Raw genomic sequence first — 26,607 nt, 5'->3', positions numbered from 1 at the left:
ACTATTGCGACACAGCCGTGCACGACCTCTTTTTAGAGATGGTCTCCATTTGCTTTTTGCAACAGAGACCACGACCTGGAGACTGGATGGAAGTGAAAACGGGAGAGCTTTCTGGTCAGGCGTGGTGGTGCACGCCTGTCATCCCAGCACTCGGGAGGCTGAGGCAGGAGGATCGCTGTGAGCTCAAGGACAGCCTGGGAAGAAGAAAGAGGAGGAGGAGGAGGAGGAGGGGGAGGAGGAGGGGGAGGAGGAGGGGGAGGAGGAGGGGGAGGAGGAGGAGGGGGGAGACCTATTCAGAGTCCAAACATACACAGATAAACTAAAAGGCAGAGCAGAATCTGACCTCATAAAAGATACAAAGTTTTATTAAACAAACCTGGAATCAGCAGAATTATTACATAAATTAGACGGCAACAAAACTTTCCTAGGGCCTTTATATATATAGGATGCAGGTATCTGTACAAATCACAGTGATTCCCATTGTGCAAGGGGTGGGCAGGGTTAGGAACAGGCTTCTCTTATTCCACAGGAGAATCTCGGCAGCCCTGCAGGCGGCCCCAAGTCAGGCTCGCTGGGGGGCTGCAAAGGTCATGCCGCCCGGGTACACGGCAGCCACCGCAGTTACTCGGGGGACACGGGACACAGAGGCAACATGGTGAGAACCTGCCTGGAGTCTGCTGTGCGCACACGCACATGCACACACGCACACGCACGCACGCACACACGCACTCTAAAGGTACAAGAGTTGGGCAAAGCAAAACGTGGATCTGCAGAGAGGAAGGAAGGAGGTGATGGAAAATTCCTAGTCCCCCGTCTGCTAGAACCCAAGTGGGCTGGGTTTGGTGGTGCGTGCCTGCCATCTCAGCACTCGGGAGGCTGAGTCAGGGGGGTCCCTGCAAGGTCGAGCGAGGCCGGCCTGGGCTACCCAGCACGTTCAAGGACAGGCTGAAAAAAACCAAACAGAAAAACATACGAATTGACTCTGAAATAGCCAACGTGGCCTGGCAAGGAAAAGCAAAGCCAGGGTCAAGGGGTTCTGACGACAGCATGACGTGCAGTGATGAACACAAACATCCCTGCTTTACGATGAAGGGCGGTTTTGTCGGAGTCAGGTTTGCAAAGCTGCTCAGTACCAAAACGTGTAACACTTGGGGACATCCCTTCTGCCCACCGTGCACGCTCGCACACACGCAGCATCCACGTGCTTCTCCCATTTCATCAGACGCACCAACCAGCTCTCAAGGCAGCCTGGTTAGAAGGCGTGGGCTTTAGCCAGGCTAGGAAATAACGAAGCACCTTATGTGGATTTCTACAGTGGGCTGCAGGAATGGCTCTCTTCACTGTCTACATGATGCAAAAATAAAACCCAGAGGGCATTTTTCTTGCCTGTGGCTCCGGGAGGAGCTGCAGCAAGGACCTGATGTTTAGGGTGAGACAGGGTGCACAGTGCCAGGGTGCACGGAGCCTGCAGAGCCGGGGCTCATAGGGAACAGTGTGGAGCCCCGGGGTCTCGGGAAACCGGGTGAGACAGAAAAGGCAAATGCAGTCGATGTTGCGCAGCTGCTTAGCCCTTGTCCTGGGGATGGTGAATAATTTAACCGTTAAGCAAAGATTCACCACAGCATGCAGACGTTGCGCTAGGAACGCGCTTCTCAGTGACTGGTGCTTTGCTTTCCGGCATGAGGGCAAGCGAAGTCTGCCTGGATCTGGGGGTGGGTGCCAAGGGTCCCATCTCCCCGTCACTTGGGTTTGGGTTCTGGATTGTTTGGGGGTGGTATATTTTTGTTTGTGCTTTATTTGCGTGAGGAAAGTCTTTGCTTATGGCCTTAGGCAGAGAGCAAAAATAAAAATAAAAACCTGCGATTTTCCCATTGACAGGCTAATGCTTAAGGATAGTTGTTGAGGAGCTGGAATTCGGTTCTGAAGAGATTAGAAATGGACCAAGGCCAAGGTGCAGTAAATATGCTGTGAGGAGCTGTGATTGTCCTTCCCCTGACGTCCTAGGAGCACGTCCAAGAAAGTAATTGGCCTTTTCCCTGAGGAGACAGAAACCTACCCCATTATACTCTGTTCTAAGACGCGCACTTCCTGGAAACAGTCTTGCGATGGTATTCCTACTTAAGGATATACTGCCGACTCTTAAAATCAGAGGAACCAAGATGAATCTAGGGGTTGTTTTTTGTTTTTTGTTTTCTGGCGGATACAAATTTTCATGATTACCCTCAAGCGTCAACACAGTGATTCCATCTGATGATTTCCATGAACTTTCCAGAATGGAATTCAAGGAAATGAGGCTGTGATTACACGGCGACCGATCCATGTGCCCGGCTCGTTGTGATTAAACCGATCTCACGATGCAATCGTGAAATTATGGAAGCGAAGGCACAGCCAGGACTCCAGCGACCGTTGCAGCTGGTGTTCACACCCTCTCCTCTCCCCGGGTTTGCTTTCCACTGTTCACTGGTTGTGTCTGCAGGGGCCTTGGAAAGAAGGGATTCACGTGCTGCCTCTTCTTGCCATTCAGGATGAAGGCCAAGCACTGCAGGTCTCTGCACGCAAATTTCCACCTCAACACCCTAAGAGTGAGACCTGAAAGGCACGCAAACTAACCCTAACCCTAACCCCAACCCTGAAAGTCTGTGCTTTCTCTACATTTATGGGTGGAGTTCCATTTATTTCTTGAAGCAAACGGCTCAGTCACCATTCACAGGCAGAGGACCCGAGCTGGCCCCTTTCTTTTGTCTGCTTCTCAGGAGCATCTGACATTCCCTGACAGGAAAGTGCAGAGACTGCAGCTGGGTGCTAGTGCATACCCTACCGTCCCCAGCAATGACTAAAAGCGAAACACAGCAACAGTATAGGTATACAAACAGTTTAAAGGCCGGGGACTTAGCTCAGTGGCTCCGAGCCTGCCTCGAAAGCACAAGGTCCCGAGTTCGATCACCGGTACCAAAACACAAAAACAAACAAACAGAAAACAGTTCAAAGACTGCAGGCTAAACTTTAGGCAATTTGGGTTCAGCACTTGAACAGAACTTTCCTGACGTCCTTCAAGGCCGAGAGTTTAGATTGCCAAAGCTGCTCACGCCTCGTGAAGCCAGCTGACTTCTAGGCAAAAAAACCAAAACACAGAAACAAAAGTCATGGGACAACAGGAGGGCATTGGGTTTTCGGAATCCCACCGCTTTTCCACGCCTTCCAACACCCCGGGGGAAACCGACAGCAGGGTCACATGGTCTTTGCTATTTTGCTGCTCAGGAAAACGAAACTTCCCCGGGGAGACGCACCCCAGAGCTTGGAGAAAGCAGAGGCTCCGAATGGCATCCACCTGTCCTCTTCTCCTGGCTCCTGTCTCAGTTGATTTTCATTTCTCTGTGCAAGTCCGGGGATCAGAACCAGGGCCTCTGCCCTGAGCTACATCTTCAGCTCTTTTGTAAAATTCTGAGACAGGGTCTTGCTAAGCCACTAAGGTGCCCGGGTTGGGCTCCAGCTTCCGACCCTTCTGCCTCAGCCTCCCGGAGTACAGCGACGACAGACTCAGAAATCTGTTTTTGTTTTCAAATGCACTGACTTCCAGCAAAGCTGAGGAAGCACGAGCTGCAAAACCACAGATTTTAGCAACACCATATTGGTGCCAAGATTCAGTACGCACAGCACGGGGAAACTGTGGAGATTTTTACACCAAAGGTCAGAATCGGGGCAGGGAGTCAGGCGTGGTGGCACACGCCTGTCATCCCAGCACTCAGGAGGCTGAGGCAGGAGGATCACTGGGAGCTGGAGGCCAGCCTGGGCTACACAGTGAGTTCCAGGTCCAGGCCAACCTGGACTACACACCTGTCTGAAAAAGAAAAACAGAAAAGGAAGTGTACAATCCAGCACCGTCAGTGACCAGATGGTCCAAAATTAAAGAGGAAGCAGAGGGGAAATCAGTGTTGATTCTGACAGCACCAGAGGCTCGCAACCTACAGGTCAGGTGTTTCTTACTTTCTGCAAAGGTAAAGGTACAAAATTATCTTTGTGCAAAAGTTGTCCACGTGGCTGGGTTGATTCTAAGAGTTCATGAGAAGAAAGAGGAGGAGGAGGAGGAGGAGGAGGAGGGAGAACAGAGAAGAGGAGGGGAAAGCAAGCAAGAAGTGGTCCTGGTGAATCTCGGGCAGCGCAACTGACTTAAGATCCAGAAACCAGAGTTTTCGTGGGGAGCCAGCTGCCTGTGCGCTGCGGTTTTCTTTTGGGGGACAGATGATTCCTACCCAGCACCTTGAATGTCCCCGATTCCTCATAGGTGAAAATCCACTCCCACTTCTCCCCTTTTTTCTTGCTTGTTTCCGGGTCTCGAGTCACCAGGTGGAAACTCGACGTAGACCTGTTTGTACTATTTTCTTCACTTGTCTGTACAATGCACATGAGGTGATTGTTTTTCTCCCTTAAAATGCATACATCACACGCTGCAGATTTCTGTCCCCAAGAGAGAGAAGAAGAACCGCTGAAACAACAAACCCCAGAGGCTGCACAAGGTAAGAACAGTACAAAAGCGCATAATTTCTGCAGGAGGCTCACTTGTTTCTCACACACGTGCGTGCGCACACTCACAGGCCATGGTCACAGCTGAACGCATCCAGTTCAACCTCGGAAAGAGAAGGTGAGAGGAGCAGTACTACCAGGTGGGAGAAACTGGATGGCCAAAGACGCCTGGCAAACCCGCCGCAGTGCAGTGCATCTCCAGTTGCTGAAGTAAGAACAAGGCGCAGATTTCAACCGCTCCCCACTGTCTCTCTACAGGGACGCGGCTGTGCACGAAATCGAGGGACCTTCAGCACCCCGAGGGAAGGTTTCTTCTCCGGTTATTCTGTGTGTGTCCAGGTCTTCAGCACAGCTGGGCTGAAATCGCCGTGTTCCTGGCGTGAAGTGAGACAGGAAGAGACAACATTCATAACTATATATGCACCAAATACGAATGCCTGCAACTGTACAAGACAAATCTCAGTGGAAGTGAAAACCCAAATAAGCACTGATGCAACAGCAGTGTGGACCTCAGCTCCCCACTGCCACAAACAGAGAGTATCTAGACAGAAGATCACCAACGAAACACTAGAACTGAACCGAGCCTCTGAACAAATGGACTTGATTGATATCTACAGAGTGCTCCACCCCTCAAAATCAGGACACATTCTTTTTCTCCAAAATAGACCACATGTTCGCTCGCAGAAGGTGTTCAAGTAAGTACAAAGGAACTGAAGTTATCCCCTGTATATTATCAGACCATAGTGCCGATAACTGGAGATCAACAGCAAAAGAAACCGACACGTGGGAATTGGGTGTGTTTGCTTTCTAAACACCAGGGTCCACTTTCCAACTCTCATCATCTTAGTAATGATGTGCAGCTTCCCTTGCCACTGGTAAGACAGGAACCCCCTTAAGGCTTGGTTTTCTTCTCCACAGTTTCTGTCCTCAGGGGCCACAAAGTCTGAAAATGATAAAGCCCGGCATGGTGGAGCAGACCCTGTGGTCTCAGCACACAAGGAGGCTGAGGCGGGAGGATGTCCAGATCAAGTCCAGGCTGGGAAACTTAGCAACTCAGAGAGACCCTGTCTCAAAATAAAAATGAAAAGAGGTTGGGGGTGGAGCTCAGGGCAAAGGCGCAGGGTTCGATACTGAACTGCCAAAAAAAAATTGATGTGGTAGGGCCGCTAGAAGCTGATTGGATCATGAGACTCTGATTTCATAGATAGATTAACTCACCAATGAATCATTAATTTTGATGGCATTACTGGGGGTGAGGGAAACGCAGGTAAGGAATAGATCATGGAGGTGTGAATCTGGGGACAATATCCAGCCCCCAACTCCTTCCTTTCTAGTTCTCTCTGCTTCCCGTCCACCATGATGTTCCTGCCTTGGAGCAGCCGACCATGGACTGAACCCCCTGAGACCATTGGAGCAGCTGAGCATGGACTGAACCCTCTGAGACCACTGGAGCAGCCGACCATGGCCTGAACCCTCTGAGACCATTGGAGCAGCTGACCATGGACTGAACCCTCTGAGACCACTGGAGCAGCCGACCATGGACTGAACCCCCTGAAACTACTGGAGCAGCCGACCATGGACTGAACCCTCTGAAGCCATTGGTGCAGCTGGCCATGGACTGAACCCTCTGAGAACACTGGAGAAGCTGACCACGGACTGAACCCTCTGACACCATGAGCTTAATGAAAGTCTCCTCTTTCAAGCTGATTTTTCTCAAGTATTTTTTTTTTTTAACTAGGGATCGAACTTAGTACCTCACGGGCTGGTCAGGTAGGTGCTATGCCACTGAGCTATATCCCTGGCCCTCAAGTATTTTTACAAAGATAATGGAAAGATGACTAATACAATGTCCCAAAGCATATATAATCAAACTTTGGATTGCACATGCTGTGTTCCGCAAGAAGACCAAACATTTCTAAGAAATTTTAACTTGATAAACAAGCGTGATCTTCCAATACAAGTAGCATGTCATGCTGAATGTTTCAGAATTACAACTGTTTCTCTCTCTCGCTCGCTTTGATATACAAGTGCTTTGGATTATGAATGAAATAACTTCTGTGTATAGTGTTTTTAGTATATATTATATATTACATACCATATATGGTATATTATGCATATACATACCTATGCTAGCTTAATTTACAAGTTACGCACATTAAGAGATTAACAACAGTAGAATGTAACAGTCTAATAAGTTATGTGAATGTGCTCCTACTCTGTCTCCCTCTACCAGGAACTGAACCCAGGACTGTCACACTGAGCGTTACACCTAGCCCTTTTTTTATTTTTCATTTTGACACACAGTCTTGCCAAGTTGTCTAGGCTAGGCCTCAGCTGGCGATCCTCCTGCCTCAGCCTCCTGAGTAGCTGAGTTTTCAGGCATGTGCCACCATGTCTGGGTCTTGTCTCCCTGAAGAGTAAATTACTGCCATCTTTGTTTTCATAATAATGGGAGCTAGGACCAAGCCTACATGGTGAATGACCAATGCTTTGGCACTAGCATTAAGCTACTACAGAAAGGTTTCTTAATGGTATCCATTCAATGACAAATGGTCTGATAACCAAGATGGCGACCAATGGCTGGGTAGTGTATATGAGAAAGACTTGACTCATTTCCCAGCCACAACGCAGCACAAAATCCTGAGTTTCTGTAGTGCTACTCAGAACCACAATTTAAATCTTACACATTTTTGATTTCTGAAATTTTCCATTTAATATTTTGGTACAAACACTTCAGATTAGATGGGACTGCTGCATGCTCTTTTTTTGTCTGAGCTACTATGGATTGAGCCCAGGGAGCACTAAGCTACATCCCCAGCCCCTTTTCTTTAATGTTTTCTAGTCTGAGGTGGTTCTGCTAACTTCCCCAAGCTGGCCAGAAACTCAGGATCCTCCTGCTTCGGCTTCCCGAGTAGCTGAGATTACAGGTATGTTCCACCATGCTCAGTTTATACTTTCAGTTCTTCTGCTTCTTTATTTCTACCTGAATGAACAAAAAGATGTACTCTGTACTCTGTAAATACCTTACCCTGATGTGAGGTAGCATCGACCTCATTTTTTGCTAATTCCTAAAAATAAAGACATACCTTTCAGACGTGACTTTCCACCCTCAGAAATTCTTGAAGATTTCCAAATCTTTCTCTGTCACAGGAGGAGCCGGGTCCCAGTCATTCTCCGGGTACGTTTCAAAGTTGGAGGTATCGCCGTCGCCGGATAACTTAGGTACAATGGGGGGCTGTGGGAATCCCACGAAAACACAGTCATGCTTGGAAAGAAACGAGGGGTCTTGGACATTGTGTACAACACCTTGGGGAGTATGTCTCATGTCTCGTCACTTCCTGTCAGCCCCCTCCACTTCCTGGCCACCATGATGTGAGCATTTTCCCTCCACCAAACCCTGTGGCCATGATGTTCCTGCCTTGGAGCAGGCGACCACGGACTGAACCCTCTGAGACCACTAGAGCAGCTGACCATGGACTGAACCCTCTGAGACCATTGAGCAGCTGACCATGGACTGAGCCCTCTGAGACCACTGAGGCAGCTGACCGTGGACTGAACCCTCTGAGACCATTGAGCAGCTGACCATGGACTGAACCCCCTGAGACCACTGAGCAGCTGACCATGGACTGAACCCCCTGAGACCATTGGAGCAGCCAACCATGGACTGAGCCCTCTGAGACCACTGAGGCAGCTGACCATGGACTGAACCCTCTGAAACCATGAGCCAATTTAAATCTTTTGTCCTTTAAGCCGAGGATGTCAGGCCTTTTGTCTCAGGTGACTGTGATATAATTAGCCAGCATTAATGAAAGATCAGTCTAATCCAACATTACTAAAGGGACCCGTGAGGTAGAGGCATTTCCCAACTACAGCCAGTGTGTCAATATTTTCAGTTTTGGCTGGGGATTTAGCTCAGTGGTTCCAGTGCCTGCCCCGCGAGCGCAAGGTTCCGAGTTCAATCCCTAGTACCAATATTTTCAGTGTTTCAGGCACTGGGACTTCTGCTGCAACTACTGAAATCAGCCCTTGGAGCACGGATGCTCCCATAGAAATGGATGTGGCTGTGTCAATAAAACTTTATTTATCAACAAAAGCAAAGGGCCAGGTTTTGACTGCAGTTTATAGTTTGCTGATTTCTGGATCGATCACGGTTCAAGCCCCATACAACCCAAAGATTCTGGGAAGCACACAGATCCCAACTAAATTTTCTAAACTCCCACAAAAGTCTTATGCTTTATTGAGAGCTTTCTCTTGAGTGTGAGGGAAGCCATTTCTCCCCTTAGCCCTCTTTAATTCAGGACAAGGATTATGAGGTGATGCTAGGGCCCCCAAGTAAGACCAGAACGTGGCTGGGCATAGTAGAGCAGACCTGGCATCTATGGGAGGCTCTGGGAGGCTGAGCAGGAGGAACTCAAGTTCGAGCCTAGCCTGTCTCAAAATTTTAAAAATAAAATAAAATAAAAGGCTAAGGATGGGGCTCAGGTCAAAGGCCCCAGATGGAATCTTCAGTACAGGGACAAATTAAACGAGTAAAATTTTATCAAGTCACTTCATTTTGACCACCAGTTTGGCAAAAGGGTGGAAGTGCACAGCTCCCTTTTTTGGGACTGGGGAGAAGAGAGGATTCGCAACTCTTTCCCTAGAGGACGTAAACACAGTCTCTATGGAGAAATAGGTTTCAAAGCCAGTCAGATTTCAGGAGCGTTTATCGTTCGGGCCCAGGATCTGAAGTGTGGAAATTTCTCTTCGTCTCCATGAAATGAGCCACAGGTACTTGCTGTGGGAAGACATGGCCCAAGAACTCAGTTATTTCAACCATCAACTGAGGCACGATTAGGCCCGGACATTCAGTCCCGTGATGGCGCAGGATGCTCTTGGAGAACAACGAGCTCTTCGGGAGGCCGAGGCAGGAGGATCGCCAGCTCCAGCCCTGCCTGGGCCACTCAGTAAGACCCCGTCTCAAAATTTAAAACTTGAGGGCCAGGGATGTAGCTCAGCGTAAAGGCCCAGGGCCACAAAAAAGAAAATGAAATAAAATAAAATGAAAAGGGAAAAGGTTACAGGAAGGGATAAAAGTGTCCAGATTAGAGCTGTCAAAAAGCAAGGCTAGGACTCTTTGGTGTCTGCTGCGGGCGGGGGAAAATGACAGACACGGAGTTTTATTAGTGTAAAGGAACCGGAAGAAGACAGGGAAGAACCTAATAAAAGCGATGGCCGACAGGTGGTTTGGAAGCAAAAAGCCAAAGTGGGCCAGGAATAACTTTCCATGCGGTTTTGGCTTGGGAAATAGCCACCTAGTATCTCATCTATCCCAAAAGGGTGTTTTTAGGAGGGTTAAGGACTGGGGATCAAACCCGCGGCCTTCACACTGAGCGGCCTTCCCAGCCTCCTTTGTCTTTCTGGAGACATGGAAGTCGCCAGGTTGCTCGGTTGCCCAGGCTGAGCTGAAACTGCCCGCCCTCCCGCCTCACCCTGCCAGAGAGCAGGGACGACAGGCGACCGGAGACCCCGGCACCGCCGCCGTGAGGTGGGACCGACCTTCAGCTTCCTCTGGGGCACGGAGTCCCAGTCCACGGCCCGGAACCAGCGGTGTCTCTTGACGTCTTCGGCCCCGTTCTTCAAACAGAGAGAGATGCAGGTGAGCGCACAGGAGAGGTGGACAGGAGGCCGCGCCCGCGCTCGAGCCATGCATTGCGTGTGGAAGGCAGCAGCCAGGACGGTGGGAGGAGGGTGTGCACAGCTGGGGAGGATTTTGAGGGGATTCGTGGCTTTTACTCTAATAAAGATGATATCTAGCACATCTACAAGAGGGAAATAAATGTCCACGACGGATGACTGGGTAAAGGCAATGCGATTAAAACACACTGTGGAATAGTATTCAGTCATCAAAAGGAGTGCAATATCAGACAAGAGTGAACCAAGAAAGCACTCTAAGCTGAGGAAGCCAGACAGAAAAGCCATGTTTATATGACTCCATTTACAGGAAAGTGAGAATAACAAGATCTACAGAGACAGTAAGTAGACAGTAGTTTCTTAGGGAAGGGGGATTAGAGGAAAACACAGCAGACAGACAGCGGGCACTGGATTTATTTTCTTGAGGTGTTGAAAATCACTTAGAATTGACCATGGTGAGGGGTCTACATATTGTGCCTACGTGAAAAGCCAGTAAGGTGGGAGTGGTAGCATAAACCTGTACTCTCAGCACCGTGGGAGGCTGAGGGAGAAGGGCCTCAAGTTCAAGGCCAGCAAGGCCAACTCAATGACTTAGTGAGACCCTGTCTCAAAAATAAAAAGTAAAAATGGCCAGGGATGTAGCTCAGTGCAAAGGCCCTGGGTTCAATTCCCAATACGATAAAAAAAAAACCCAGAAGAAAAGAAACATCATGAGGTACTTATGCATTAATTACTTTAAGTGAACTAACTGGTTCTTAGTTTTTGAATTCGACCCCAAAAAGGCTTTTTTTAAAAATATAAATAACGACAGTTGGCCTTGGTGGTGCGTGCCTGTCATCCCAGCACTCAGGGGAAACTGAGGCAGGAGGACCACTGTGAGTTCGAGTCTAGCCGGGGCTACATCGTGAATCCAAAGCCATCCGGACCACACAGCGAGACTCTGTCTCAGAAATCATTCAATCAGATAATGTAAATGGTAAGTTTAAAAAGCACCACGTGCCCCTGGCGAGTTAGCAGGCAAGAGGGAGAAACCCCGAGCCCAGGCTGCAGCTGCAGACAGTGGGGTGCACAGGGCAGCATCTGCCTGAGGCGGCCCCACGCCCCACACACCCACCTTCATGTTCCCCAGCCGCCTCGTCCGGTCCACAACCAGCAGCTTCTTGATGAGGTCTCTGGGGGAGATAAATGGGAAGGAGGCGCCTCAGGCATGGAGGATGCATGCGCATCTGGCCCACAGCCCCCTCCATCCCCTTCCATCCTTCTGCCCACTTCTTCCCTTCCTCCTTTCCTTCTTTCTCTTTTTTGTGATTCGATGCTGGGTTGGAACCCAGAGCCTGACCTATGCTAGGCAAATGCTCTACGACTGAGTTCCACCCCTAGCAACTTATTTCTTCCTGTCTTCGTCCCCCTGTACATCATTCACGTGAGGCCAGGTTGTCTGAGCACACAGACAGAGTTCAGAGGAAGAGCTCTGATTAAATTTTGGTCAAGGAAACGGTACTTATGCACAAGGGAATACTAGTCTGCCGTGAACAAGGATACGTTTGAGGCACATGTAGGAAAATGGATGCACTGAGACCATAATGCTACATGAAATAAATCAGACTCACAAGCTTCAATATCACATCGTTTTTCTTACATGAGAAACCCCAATTATAAATAAAGAACAGAATAACAGACAACAGGAAGCATGGAGGTAGATCTAACTCATATGAGGTGGGGACCAGGACACGGAGGGAGAGTGGAAGGCATGAAAACAGAACTAGGGTTGCTATGTCCCTGCACCAACAGCTCACAAGGAACGTAACACTGTGTCCTGCAAACAGGGACTCACAAATATTTTTTAAAATAGGGAAAACAGACTGCCACGGTGTGGATAAATGTGTACCTGGAGTCGTTAAAAGTTCTTTTTGGTTTGTGGGAAACAATATTACCCAGCTAGGGTGGGGTCTGGGTGTTGACAAAGATTCACGGAATCGTCTATGTTTCTTCCTAGAGTTCTTTCCCAATTTCCTTCTCTTCCCATTTTCTTATTTTGGAGACAGGGTCTCACTGTGTAGTTCAGGCCGGCCTTGAACTCACTCTGCAGCCCGAGCTGACCTCAAACTTGCAATGATCTTCCTGCCTCAGCCTCCCTAGTGCTGGGATGACAGGCATGTGCCATCACGCCCAATTCTTTTTTTACATAATAACCAAGAAAATAAACAGTTCATTTCTCCATTCGATGCCCTGAGCTTTTTCCTGGTCAGGAGGTATCGGCAAACTCATCCACTCATTGAAGAAACACAGCGAAATAAGTAGACATCAAAGCTCATCATGGTTTAAGAAAAAAAAAATGCCCAAAAGAGGACAACAGGGATCATCTAGACAATCAAAACAGCGTATATACCACAAAAAAAGTTATGTTTTTCTACCCTCCCGCCCCAACTTTAAGGACATGCACATTCAGTGTTATTAAAATTCAGCACATGCAAACATTCTTGGAGCAAAGTGCCCAGGGCTCTGGATATCTGGCTTCAAGAGTTCTTTCTGGATGAGCATAACTTTAGGAAAAGTCAAAGATAAACTCTGCTAAAGACATCCACAGTTCTGCCAAGCACAAAAACCACTGAGCAGAAGCAAACAAATCTCCAGGGTGCTCTCTCACCAAATCCCCGAGGAACCCTTCAGTGGCTAATTTCCAATGCTCTTTATCTCGAAAGGAAGGCAGGCAGACAGAGGGTCACCCCAGGTCAAATGTTGCTAACAGGGCATCATTAAAACCTTCTCTGTTCCGGTGGACGGAGGAGACCCCGACAGGGTTCAGACACAGCCTAGACTCTTCGAAAATAAACACACTGAGGACGGGGAAACAGCGGACTCACTTTGCGCTGAAATCCAAATGTCTGGGGAAATCGATTCTGCCTGCAAGGATTTTTTGATAGATGCCAAATGGATTGTCATCGAAAAATGGAGGGAACCTGAGAGGAAAACAAACATCGATTTTCAGTTAGAGAGATGGTGCTGGGTCACAGAGAGGCCCCAGTTGAAGCAGAAGGTTGGTCGGAAGGGCAGGGGTCGGTTGGTGCCACAGCGGGAAGAAACTTCTGCCTGGCAGAAGCCAGGAGCAGCCGACCATGGACTGAACCCTCTGAGACCATTGGAGCAGCTGACCATGGACTGAGCCCCCTGAGACCACTGGAGCAGCCGATCATGGACTGAACCCTGTGAGACCATGAGTCAAAATCAGCCTCTCCTCTTTCAGAGTGGGTTTCAGGTAGTTTGTCCCACCAATGGGAGTGACTCATATAAGTGGTGACACTAGACCCTTCCCTAAGTCAGTACCCTATGGAAATGCTCTCCTGAGGTTAGTGTGAACACAATGCTCTGGCCCAGAATAAGAGATTTCCGATGGCTTCCTTGTACCTCTGTTCCCAGCAGGACCTTCTCTGCCTTCAAGATCTCCTGGTACCACACTGAGACAGGCAGTACAGCATGAGAAACATCAAGCACACTGGCTGACAACAGAGGTCCTTTGTACTCCTCATAGCTTCCTGTCTAGATGCTTTCTTGTCACTAGACAAAATATTCAACACTCACAACTTAAAGGAGAACAGGTTTAATTTCATTCAGTTTCAGGTTTCATGGTTGGCTGCTCCAATGGTCTCAGAGGGTTCAGTCCATGATAAGCTGCTCCAATGGTCTCAGAGGGTTCAGTCCATGGTGGGCTGCTCCAGTGGTCTCAGAGGGTTCAGTCCATGGTCGGCTGCTCCAGTGGTCTCAGGGGATTCAGTCCATGGCCGGCTGCTCCAAGGCAGGAACATAACAGTGGATGGGCATAGAGGAGGAAAGATGCTCACGTCATGGTGACCAGGAAGCAGAGAGAGCAGGGAGGAGCTGGGACAAGAACTCACCCTTCCAGGTCCCACCCCAGTGACCTCTCCAGCCAGGCCCCACCTCCTACAGCTCATTCACCAGGAGCTCATCCATGATGATCCACTGATGAGCACAGCGCCCCATGAGCCAGTCACCTTGCAAAGCCCCAGCTCTGAAGCCAGGAGTCTTTTGGGTGATGTTCTGGATCTAAACCCTGACAGACACATACAGTCGGTGTTCAACAAATGTACCCAGGGCAAACGGAGGCAACGGGGTTACAGTTTGTTACATGCACATGGTTGGACATGCATGATAACTATATTCCATACTATTATAGAAGCCAGTATCTGATACGGATGAATTTAAACCATGCCTATCGAGGGGAGGGTCAGGGAAAGCCCTCTCTGTTTTTATCTTGTACCTTTAGACAGCAAAGACCAATTCCCACAGGTTAGCAATATATGGCCCATAGCTTCTGTTTGTCAATAAAGTTTTATTGGCACACAGTTCTGCTCATTTGGTTGCATACTAACTGCAGCTGCTTCAGAGGGACCAAAGGAAGATGTGGTTGTGGTGACAGAGACTGTGTGGTCTTCAGCTACATATTTTTCCTCAATGCTACCATTTGGATGTTGAATGTCCTCAGAGACTCACGTGTTAAGCAGGGCCTACAGGAAGGGGTGGGCCTCAAGGAGGAAGTGATGTCATGGGGGCGTGGCCCCAAAGGGGATGTTGGGATCCCAGACTCTGGGCCAGAAGAAAGGCTTGTCTTGTCGACCTCATGGTCTCAGGTGTTTTGTTACAGTGCCCAAAGGCTGATGCACACACTTTCTGATTCACCGCAGTGAAGAACGCTGTGATCGCGTGTGATGCAGGAAAGATGAGAAGCCTGTTTCCCTGAGAATAAACCCTAAACTGAGACCAAGTCTCTGCAGCATGATTTTCCAGGATGCTCACCATGTCAGCCTGAGCACCCAGAAGCCACGGCTAAGAAGGTCAGCCTGAGCAATGCATCCAATGCTCCCCACGACGGACACACTGAATTATGCCCATGCTCCGAGAAGAGATCGCACGACCGTCGTGGAATAAATGTAGATTTTTGCACATGAGAAAAATAACGATATCCCCTGAAAATAAGCCCTACTGTGTCTTGAGGGCGGGGGGGTGGTTACCATAAGACCAGGCCTCGGTTTTGGGGAAGTGCAGTCTACACTGAGAGAGCTGTAAAGAGGAATGATAACTGCTAAAGCTCAAGAGGTCACCCTAACTTTAAAGACAGTCCTACTACATCTTGCTCGCTGCCACTGGAAAAAGATTACGATCCTCATATAGAAGCCAACAGACCTAACCCGAGATTTAGCTCTGGGCCACCACGTGTGCCTTGCAAGCGCCAGGTCCTGAGTTCGATTCCCAAAAACGGGGGAAAAAGAAAAATCAACCAACAGACCTGTATTGTCTAATAGTGGAGATGACAAAACTATTTTTGAAATCGGCTCAAAAAAAGAAATATACAGTTGGTCCTTCATAATTGCAGATTCCAGCTCTATAAATTCACTAATTTTCTTGCCTTTCTTGGCAAGAAAAGCACATAGATTAACAACTATTTCCAGGGGATTCAGGTATTATCACGTGTTATAAGTGATGCAGAGAATATTTAAAGTATGTGGGAGAATGTGCATAGTTTACATTCAAATACTACGCCTTTAAAATTTTTTTTTCAACATTTTTTTTTTTTGCAAGATGTCTGCTGCTTATAAAAGGGGTATAATGGGGGTATTTTCAAGTTATTGATTTAAAAATGAACTAGCAATTTTGTACCTACTGAATTTGTGGTGCTAAAAATGGCAACTCCCTCTGTGTCCTGATTTTTTCTTAAAGCTCTGAGTATATGGTAGGTAGATATTTGGGTACAAGACCTTACTGTAACAAATAAGGTGGCACCTAAGACATGTAAATTGGATATAAAATCCTGCTCTCAAAGGGTTAGTTAATCTTAGAGCATGGCTAAGCATCTATAAAAGCAATCCATGAAAAAGAACTTAATTCGGCTACGATGCCTTGATTTGGATAGTTTTGTTTCTTCCAAAAACCACTACTGACACTGCTGCAAAAAAAAGCCAGCAGCAAGACACTGTAGTGAGCTTGGCCCACTTACCTCTCCTCCTAACTGCATGTTCAAAAATAACCCTTTATTGATCTCTAAACATCTGTCAGATGAGTCAGATATCGGCTTATTTTATTTTTTTTTTTGGTACCAGGGATCGAACTTGGGACCCTGCGCTTGCAAGGCAGGCGCCGGAACCACTGAGCTAAATCCCCGGCCTTTCTTTTTTGAGGCAGGGTCTCAGTATACAATTCAGGTTGGCCTTGAACTCACTATGTAGCCCAGGCTGGCCTTGAACTCACGGTGATCCTCCTGCCTCAGCCCCCCAAGTGCTGGGATTACAGGTGTGTGCTACCACACCCGGCTTTGACTTATTTTTTATACACACCTATTCACAAGATTTCAAGTTGAAAGCAACATTTCAATCAATCGAAAACTATTACCTGCTGTTGTCTAAAACAGATTAGAACACCTGTAACTGTAAAAATGAAATGCACACATTGATATTTCAAATGCATAATTAAGAAAATCTGTTGTGTTTTTCTTATTATGCCAATAATTAAGCCACTATTGTCGGCACCGTTCCGTTTTCTACTTTAACCCTGAAGGAAGGAATGAAAGCATTTCTTAATTTATGAATTTATTACTAAAATCTCAGCAGAAAGAAAAACTCTGGCTAAAATGTGTGGGTAAAAAGCTCATGATCAAATGTTTCTACTCCTTGCCCCCATGTTGGACACCAACTGCATACCCTAGGTTGCTTCAAGGGAATTCATTATTCTATAAAATCAATGACATAAAAATGGAGCAGCTGTAGGTAGGAGCTACTGGGCACTGAGCGGTATTAAGATTCTTGTCTTCCTTTTTCTGGTCCCATGATAGTCTACTTTTTAAAATTTCAGACTTCACTACTCTTTGAATTGATACTTCCAATTTTCACATTGCTGTTATTTGAAAATGATATCTAATAAAGCTTTTAGTTATTCCCATGCAAAAACAAAAAACAAAAAAACCCACATTTTTTTTTTTGCAGTATTGGGGGCTGGAACCAGGGCCTTCACGCTGAATTACAGCCCGAGCTGATTTTTTGTTTTAAGACAGGATCTCACTACCTTGCTAACTTGCCTCAGTTACACTAAAACTGGGGATCCTCCTGCGTCAGCCTCCCTGGGCCCTAGAATGACAGGTGAGTGCCACCACCCCCAACCTATTAGGACATTTTCTAGGATGGACTTGAGCATTTGCAGATTTCCTTTTGGCAAGGTCCTGAAGGAATCTCCTAAGGAAACTAAGGGATCGTTAAAGTTAAAACTGTAATGAAAACATATACAAATCTGAGGAAATCGAGAAGCTAACTAATAGCACATCTCGGCTTCCTGCGAGTCCCCGGGAACCAACTGCCCTTCTGAAATCTTCTCATCTGGCCTAAGACTGGCACTTACAATGATGTCTCCCGCAGCACGGTCATGAACAAAAAGTATGGCTGCAGGGAAAGGCAGCACGGAGTCTCCACCCAGAACCCTGATGGATGCTTACAAAGTACGACGGGCAAAATGCAGACTGCAAATCACTTCCTGAATTTCGCTGGTATAAGAACAGAGCTTGGTGGGTGTCATGGGGGCCCCCAAAGATGTGTCCACGTCCTGACCCCAGGACCTGGGACGGGACCTGATTTGGAAACAGGGCCCCTGCAGAGGGAATTGGAGCAGGATCTGGGGACGAAGCCATCCAGGGTCGGGGTGGCCCTGAATCCAACGGCAGCGTCCTCACGAGAGGCAGAGGAGGAGACGCAGACAGAGGAGGAGCCGCGTGCAGACTTGGGAGGCAGAGGCGGGAGTGACAGGGCCACAGCCCAGGGCCACCTGGAGCCCAGGATGAGGCAGAGGCGGGAGGGTCTCCCTCGGTCTCAGCCTCCTGGGCTCCACAACCGGGAGAGGGTGATTCGTGTTATTTCAGGCCACAGTTCGGGGTCACATTTTACAGTTGCCCCAGAAAGGTCATCCGTACACCGTGCACACTAACGATCTAAAAACAAAGAGTAGGAAAACCTCAAGGCAAAACAAAGAACGGAAATAGGGAATACAGCACGGAGACAAACAGCAGCACATCATGACGGGAGGAGGGACATGAAAGGGGAAGGCACGAAGACGTAACTAGCTACTCCGCGGCACCCAACAGCCGTCTGTCTTCCTCCCCTTTCAGTCCCTGTTTCACGGACGGACGGCGTCCCGGAAGCTCCACAGAGCTCCCCACCTGTGCAACTCAGCTGCAGGTGTGGTCGCTCTTGGTTCCCAATGGTCAGGAAGAGGCTCGAAGCGATTTGTGAGGCAGAAACGTAAGAGTCCCCTCAAAGACACAGAGCGCAGGCCCTGGAGACAGAGGGGCATGCTGTGATCCGGAGCTGCTTGTGTTGATGGGGGGGGAGTCAAAACAGTGGGCATGCGTAACTGTCATCCCAGGGCTCGGGAGGCCGGAGCAGGAGGATCTCCATGGCGTTGAGGCCAGCCTGGGCTACGCAGTGAATTCAGGGCCGGCCTCAACTACATGGCGAGACCCTGCCTCAGAAAAGCAAATAAAGGATACAGTGTGCGCGCGCCTGTTGGGGGGGACGCGTTCCTCCCACGTGGCTGGGTCAGAATGCACACCCTGGGGCGGGCGCTAGAAGCGGAGATCCACCCTGAGGGAGACAGTGCAGTTTACAGGCGTGAAGAGATCCTCCATGCTCAGGTGGAAAGGGCCACTTGCAGGTAAAAGGGGAAACTGAACTACTGAATCGGGGAGAACAGACAGAAGAGAAGGGAACCAGCCTGGAGCAGCTTTTGTGTCCGGAAGCTGCGGCTTTTCCTCAAAGCACAGTTTTAAAAGTCTGATTTTCCCGGGTCCCTTTACCCACGCCTACTTCTTCTATTCCATGTCACTTGCCGGCCGTGAAGGGCCTGAAGATGAACACCCCCAGCTGGGGGAGGTGGTGCCCGCCTTGAGCCCCATCCTCAGGAGGCTGAGGCAGGAGAATGGCGAACTAGATTCCAGCCGGGGCAACTAAGCAACTTACGGAGACCCCGTAAAGGAGTAAAAAATTTTTAAAAAGGGCTGGGGATGGAGCTCAGTGTGAAGGCCCTGGGTTCAATCTCTGCCACCACTACGAGAAAAACAGCTGTGTCTGACTATCATGAAACAGAAGCTATAATTATAAATTCTGTACAATAGGCAAAATATACTATCAACAAAATGTAGCGTATTAATAAGGTAATATATTATAAATATGTTATATATTCATCATATACCATACAATACATAGCTACATAATTATGTAGTATTATAATCTGGTTTATACTGTTATAGATATTACACTACACCTGATATACATTAATATATCCCTATTAATGACACATTGTCATACTTGTTATAATAATGACATAACAATAAATCCTTAATGGGAATATACTGACATAGTACAACATTAATATATGATAGTATATGTACTATATGATAGTATATATACTGCCATATATATAATATATATTACAATATATGAGTATGTTATAATATAATATATACAGAGTATATATGACCGTACTTATAACGGTACAATACTCTACACACATTATTGCATTTTACTGCACATCGCATATTATGTAAATGTATATCACATTACATAATTATGTGATACTGTATTACACATACAGTGTAACATACACCGACATAAGGTATAGAATTGTACGTACAGCTGTACGGGTCAAGTAGCTTCTATTTTAATTCTGTTCCAATAGCTTTCTTCTGCAGGCTAACACCATCCTATTCTGAGATGTATCCCCTCCTAGTACTGCGTCCCAAAGGCCTAATCCTGCATTCCGCGTGCGATGTATTTGCATGGCCTGCATTTGCATAGCTCGCATTTGCATGCTCTGTAACCTGCAGTGTTACACGGTAACCCTGCAGCAGCCTAAAGGGCTTTCCCGGCTCCAGCCTTGAGCGAGCCTCGGACAATGGCGCCCTCTGGTGGCCGAATGCACGAAGGACAAGGTGCGGCTGACGCTTGGACCTGCTGTTTTCTTTGGTGTATTTTCACTTTGCTCGGTCTGGGTGTGCAGTGCACAATGACCGCATCCTGGTGGGGAGCGGGTGCGCGCACTGACACATCTCAGTTCTTTCTTTCTCCCCCTGCTCTCCCTGCATCTCTCGGTCCCCTTCTCTTCTGCGAAGGACCATGTCCTCTGTCCACTCTCGCATCTCCAAGCCGTGGCTGCTCCTTTAACTTGTGCCTCGCTGGGCTGAGACATCCTGGACCCCGGGGTGCATGTGCACTGTGCATCTGTTTTGGCGGGCACCAGGGGGCACCAGAATCGGAAAACTCAGCCGAGCAGAAGGGCAGCTCGGAGCCCTCCCAGGCGGAAGTCATGGAGAAATGAGAGGTGAGGACGAGGCACATTTATGCGCGTCACCTGAGAAAGCCTCTGACTGTGTTGTGAGTGTATGAAACAGTCGAGTCGGGAGGGAAAATTACAAGACAGATGACGAGCACGGGGATTAAGGAGAAAGGACACTTTGGAGAGATCCACTGATGGTAACAATGCTGGTAGCAGGACGGTTGGGTAAAGAGAGGTAACACGTGGCAAGGGGACAGGTAGATGAATCCAGAAATACATGGATCTGCAATGGTGAATGGATTGACAGAAATAGATGATGGATGGATGGAAAGATAGGTAGGTAGAAAGATCCATGCATGGGTGGGTGGGTGCATGGATGGGTGGATGGTTGGGTGGATGGGTGGGTGGATGGGTGGGTGGATGGGTGGGTGGATGGTTGGGTGGATGGGTGGGTGGATGGATGGGTGTGTGGATGGATGGATGGGTGGATAGATGGGTGGATGGATGGGTGGATAGATGGGTGGATGGATGGGTGGATGGGTGGGTGGATGGATGGGTGTGTGGATGGATGGATGGGTGGATGGGTGGGTGGGTGGATGGGTGGGTGGATATGTGGATGGATGGATGGGTGGATGGGTTGGTGGCTGGATGGGTGGGTGGATGGATATAGAAACACAGACAGATATGTAGATAGGCAGGCAGACAGGTGGGTGAGCAATGGTTTCCTAGACTCCCCTCCCCACAATGCACATCCCCTTCCTCCTGAAGCCCCTGTTGGAACCCCAGCCTCGCTGCCCTCAGCTGCCTTGGGCAGCAGTGATTTTCTTTACCCAGGTCAGCAGGGAGAAGCCCCTGGGACCCTGGTTCTCGTCAATCTGCAGGGGAGGTGGTGACTCCCTGGCTTCTCCCAAGCTGGGGACAGAACCTCCCGGGTGGGCGTCCCGACGTGGGCAAGATCTGCTCCTGCTACCCTAGTTTGGAACAGGAAGGGCTGGTTTCTGGGTCAAAACCTCCGCTTTTGGTCCTGCAGGGGACCCATGGGCCCAGCTGCTACCGCAGCTCAGGGGCATCGTGACACCTGTCCTGGAGCCTCCCCGGCAAGCAGAAGAAACACAGAAGAGTGGGGCCGGGCGTGGGGGCGCACGCCTGGCACGCAGCACTCAGGAGGCTGAGGCAGGAGGATCGCCCTGAGTTCTGGAGCAGCCTGGGCTCCAAGGTGAGTTCACAGCCAGCCTGGAGCACAGAGCGAGAGCTCACACCCGTGTGTGTAGGGACGCAGGGATTTTCTAAGCGTTGCCATGGCCCGCATGCGGTGCTCTTTCCTGAGTTTGCGTTTCTGCCCTATTCCTGCCCGGCAGGCTCAGCACGGGGAAAGGCTTGCAAGCACTCCCGGGACGGGCCTGGCCAGCATGCGAGGCGGGACTCAGAGCTCCGGAGCCGCCAGCCCCGCGGTTGCGCAGTACTCACCCGGACAGCATCTCGAATACGAGGATGCCAAGCGCCCACCAGTCGACGGCCCTGCCGTGGCCCTTGCTCTGGATAACCTCGGGAGCCAGGTACTCGGGCGTCCCACACAGCGTCCACGTCCTGCACGGGTGGGGAGACGAGGGCCGGACGGTCAGCAGCAATGGCCAAGGAGCCCAGCCCAGCCCGCCGGCTGTCCCCTCCGGAAACAGAGCGTGTGCGAAAGAAACCCGAGGGAGGCAAGGGTGAGGCTGCAGAGCACACGTGGGGCCCCGGGTCCCACGCCTGCAGAGAAGGAAAGGATATGAGCCAGTGCGGGGGGGCACGCCTGTCACCCCAGCATCAGGAGGCTGAAGCAGGAGAATCGCCACGAGTCGGAGGCCAGCCAGGGCTACACAGTGAGTTCAGGGGGACTAAAAAGGGAGAAAGGGAGACCCTGCCTCAAAAAATACCAGGAAGGCAGGAAGGAAGGAAGGAAGGAAGGAAAGAGAGAGAGAGAGGAAGAAGGAAAGAAAGGCAGATATAAGCAATGAATAGAAAGGGCTGGAGGGATGTGGCGGCACACAACTGGAACCCCAGCTCTGGGACGCGGAGGCAGGACAATCTCAAGTTGGAGCCCAGCTTGGGCAGTGAGTGAGACATTGTAACAAAACTTAAACAATAAAAAGGGGGTTAGGGATATAGCTCAGGATGAAGGCCCTGGGTTCCATCCCCAGCAACCACCACCAAAGACAGAGAAAACGAATAGAAGACAGACAGATGGCAGACAGCTAGGCAGCGGATGAATGGATGGGTGGGTGGGTGGGTGGATGGATGGATGGATGGGTGGATGGGTGGATGGATGGGTGGATGGGTGGGTGGATGGGTGGTTGGGTGGATGGGTGGGTGGGTGGATGGGTGGGGTGGATGGGTGGGGTGGATGGATGCCCAAACCACAGATGAACAGAAGAATGGATCCCCAAACCTAGGATGGATGAATGAATGGCTGCATGGTTGGCTGAATACCCAGAGTGTAGTTCATCTACACAATGGGATTATCATTCAGCCCTAAAAAAGGAAAGCAATTCTGATAAATGTACAGCATGCATAAACCCTGAGGACAAGATGCTTAGTGAAACAGGCTGATCGATACTGCATGAATCCTCGAAAATCTAAAACTAGAGCTACCATCCTATCCAGCTATTCCTCTCGATGGTGTACACCCAAAGGAATTACAAGTCAGAATATGCGAGGGGCGCCTGTGTATCCACACTTATGGCAGCACAATTCACAATAGCCAGGATACAGCACCGGCCTAGCTGCCCGTCAACAAATGAACGGATGAAGATCATGTGGTAAATGAACACAATGGAGTATTACATAGCTGTAAAGAATAAAATTCTTTCATTTGTGGGAAAACGAATGGATGCGGAGACCCACCATGGAAAAGAAAGTAAGACTCGGAAAGACAAATACTATGAGGAATCTGAAAGAGAAGACAAGAAAGTAGGCGGGAAATGATTATCACACAGCAGGATGGGAGGAAGAAGGAAGCAGGAAGAAAAAAATTCAAAAGGACCGAAAATGCGCATCCGTACCGTGCTCCCCGTGCAGTTACGCGGAACCTCAGCAATAAAGGCTAAGGATGAAAAATGAGTAAAATCGTTTCAATGGCAGGCAAGGGCTGAAGCTGCCTCCCCCACTAAGCTGAGGCAGTGAGGTTTCTCTGAGGAGGCGAAAATGTAAATAAATAAATGGGTTGGAGAAGCAGGGTCTGAAACCAGCTGGATGTGCAGATGGAGAAACTGTCACCGAGTGTCAGTGGCACCAACAGGGTGCCGTGCCTCAGTTTACCCCAGGGAAAGGGAGCTGCCGTCTTCACCCCGAGCTGTCTGGGGTCAGGGGCATCAGCCGTCTGGAGCTGGCTCTTCTGGGTCCACAGTGATTTTTGCAAAAATCCCAAGATGGGGTGGCAGGTGCTGGTCTGGATTCCTGTGATTTGATTTCAGCTCCACTGAGGCAGGGGCAAGCAAGGGACAGGGACATGAAAGACAGGGTTCTCTGCCATGTACAAGGGTCGAGTGATGCACACAGTGAATGTTTATGTTTAAAAAACTTGTTACACCGCGAGCAGATGAATGCATAAAGGAAATGTGCTGTTTGCCCACAACGGAGTCCTACACTGCCACAAAGAAGGATAACCTCGAGGCCTGTGTAGGACAGTGGAGGCACCTTGAGACCCTGATGTTCACAGAAAAGAATGAGACTCAGAAGCTTCAGTATCCCATGGTTTTTCTCACATGAGAAACCAGAAAGATAAATAAAGAGCAAGAGAGAAGGCAGGTGATGGGACATAGGGAGGGAATCATGTGAAAATGAGGGGAGGAATGAGCGACAGAGGGAGTGGGGAGAAGCGAATCCAAAAGGAACGAAGACGCGCTGGGCACGTGCACAACTGCACACGCTGACTGCGAACACCGTGTGTCATACACACGTCCGTGCAGGACATCAGGGTTCATGGGTGGCCGGGCGCAGTGGCTCATGAGTGTCATCACTTCACTTGGGGAGGCTGAGGCAGGAGGATCGCCATGAGTTCAGGGCCAGCCTGGGCTACAAAGGGAGACCCTATCTCAAAAATAATAAGAATAATTACAATAAATTTCTAAAAGGGGAGGCTCAAGGTGTAATTCCCGGGCACAGCACTTCCGCGCAGTAATATGTAGAAAGTACTCACATACTGCACACCCAGGCTGAAAAATAAAAATAAAAAACTCTGGGCCAGGGATGTAGCTCGGTGGTTCCGCCACCTGCCTTGCAAGCGCAAGGTCCCGAGTTCGATCCCCGGTAGCAAAAAAAAAAAGCAAAAACAGAAACAAAAATAAAAACACTCTACCAATACACACAATACCACGTTCTGCCAGAAGGGGGCAGCATGACGACTCTTGAAAAAATTTAAACTTGAACTCTTCACTGTTCTGTTAAAAACCCTCTCATTTTTACAGGCTGTGTCCTGTCACGCGTGATAGGTAAAGATTTACAGGGGAAATTCACAATGACTTGAACAGCAGTGTACCGCGTTTTAGAAAAGAAGGGTTGCTAAGCGTGGTGATGGCACGCGCCTGTGACCACAGCACTCAGGAGGCTGAGGCTGGAGGATCGCACTGAGTTCAAGCCCAGGCTGGGCTACATAGTGAGACCCTGTCTCAAGAGAAGAGAAGAGAAAAAAGAAAAGAAAAGCAAAGCGAGAGAAAATGACTTTTCTTTAGCATTCGTTGAATTCACACGCTGACCTCTATTTAACTGGTATAAAAATCCTCACAAAACTGACAACTGAATGTTCGAACCAGAGTCAGCGGGCCAAGCTGCTCAGAAATGTGTGGTTCTCCAGGAAGTGGTTTCCCAGTGCGGGTGTTTCCGCTTCCTTTTAAACCAACGAAGGCTGAAGTAGATGGCAATGTCAGTTTTTGCATGGGTTTACTTTCTCTTTCTTTCTCTCTTGCATCTTTTTTTCTTTCTGTCTCTTCTTGGGGCTGGACGGGTTGAGACAAGGTCTCACCATGGAGCCCGGGCCAGCCTGGAACTCAGTGATCCTCCCGCCTCAGCCTCCCGAAATGCAATGACAGACCTGCACTGCCATGCCCGGCTCATGGCAAACAGTTCTGATGAGAAGTGAGCAGCTTCATTTCAAGGACCAGTTCAATATAACATTTACAAATATCTATAACATGTATTATATATATATTTATATATCCGTTATATAAAACTTATTATTTATAAGTGTATAAATATAAAATGTCAGGATTTCAGCAACGCAGCACCAGGGACCATCCCACAATCCGTGCTGGATATCTCCACTTTTATCTCGACGGAACCGGGAAATGAAAACATTTCACATCTTTTCAAATATTCTTGAATATTTTTCATTTCCTACATGCTACAGGATGAAAATGATCTCCTGAAACAATGAGAAAGCCAAAAAGGATCACTTCTGGGCTTCTCACGGATGCCGAGGCCGTAGGTAAAGAACACCATGAGGGAGTAAACTAGAACCCACGACGCCCGAGGAGCATCCGTCTCTGCCTTTCAAGGGGGTTGCTCCACGGTGCACATTAGGGATTATGTGTCTGTCATGCACCATTACCAGAGGCCGCTGAAAAATAAACACTAGGACTCACAGACAGGAGATAATCATGGCCGGGCGTGGTGGCACACGCCTGTCATCCCCGCACTCTGGGAGGCTGGGGCAGGAAGATGGAAAGTTCCAGCTCAGCCTGGGCTACTCAGCGAGTCAGAGAGACCCTGTCTTGGAAGAGGAGATGAGAGGGCTGGGGTGCAGGACAGTGGGAAGGTCCTGCGGTTATCGACAGCTGGGTTCCGTAGAGGTGTGACAGCGGTCGGCCAGGGCTGGGTCCTCGACAGGTCAGGACAAAGACGAAACGCACCACAGCTGCGGCCCGAGACATCTGCTGGAGGCCGGGTCTCAAGATAAAGATGACCAGGCCCGCCTGCTTCCTCAGAGGACAGACACTGGGCCTAAGGAAGGCTGGACAGCAGCCACCCTGGGGGTGACCAGGACCTCTGGACCCAGCGCCCTCTAGGGGAATCCTTGTCCTTTCCATCCACGCCTGGTACGTGACTCGCTTC

The 26,607-nt window shown here is 49.1% G+C and overlaps 1 protein-coding gene across 4 annotated transcripts in view; it reads right to left on the bottom strand.

Moving 5' to 3' along the window:
* Positions 1 to 339: 339 nt before the first annotated feature.
* The window catches only part of Prkx (protein kinase cAMP-dependent X-linked catalytic subunit), a 52,322-nt gene continuing 26,054 nt past the window's right edge, over positions 340 to 26,607 (bottom strand). For 2 of the 4 annotated variants that reach the window (XM_087209943.1, XM_087209945.1), the window contains 6 exons: positions 21,988 to 22,107; positions 13,059 to 13,154; positions 11,309 to 11,366; positions 10,060 to 10,137; positions 7,608 to 7,756; positions 340 to 4,895 (listed from right to left, as the gene is read on the bottom strand). In XM_087209943.1, the coding sequence (XP_087066069.1) occupies positions 7,631 to 7,756; positions 10,060 to 10,137; positions 11,309 to 11,366; positions 13,059 to 13,154; positions 21,988 to 22,107 (478 nt within the window). In that variant the 3' untranslated portion in view covers positions 340 to 4,895; positions 7,608 to 7,630. The remainder of the gene's footprint in view (positions 4,896 to 7,607; positions 7,757 to 10,059; positions 10,138 to 11,308; positions 11,367 to 13,058; positions 13,155 to 21,987; positions 22,108 to 26,607) is intronic. The other 2 variants (XM_087209944.1, XM_087209946.1) reach the window with 1 other exon arrangement.

This window comes from Heterocephalus glaber, unplaced genomic scaffold (assembly GCF_053883595.1).
Source record: "Heterocephalus glaber isolate CG9 unplaced genomic scaffold, H.glaber_assembly_v1.0 deba00001072, whole genome shotgun sequence".
NCBI classification, from domain to species: Eukaryota; Metazoa; Chordata; class Mammalia; order Rodentia; family Bathyergidae; genus Heterocephalus; species Heterocephalus glaber.
The sequence above is the reverse complement of the archived record's forward strand: the minus strand, read 5'-3'. Positions and strand labels throughout refer to the sequence as shown.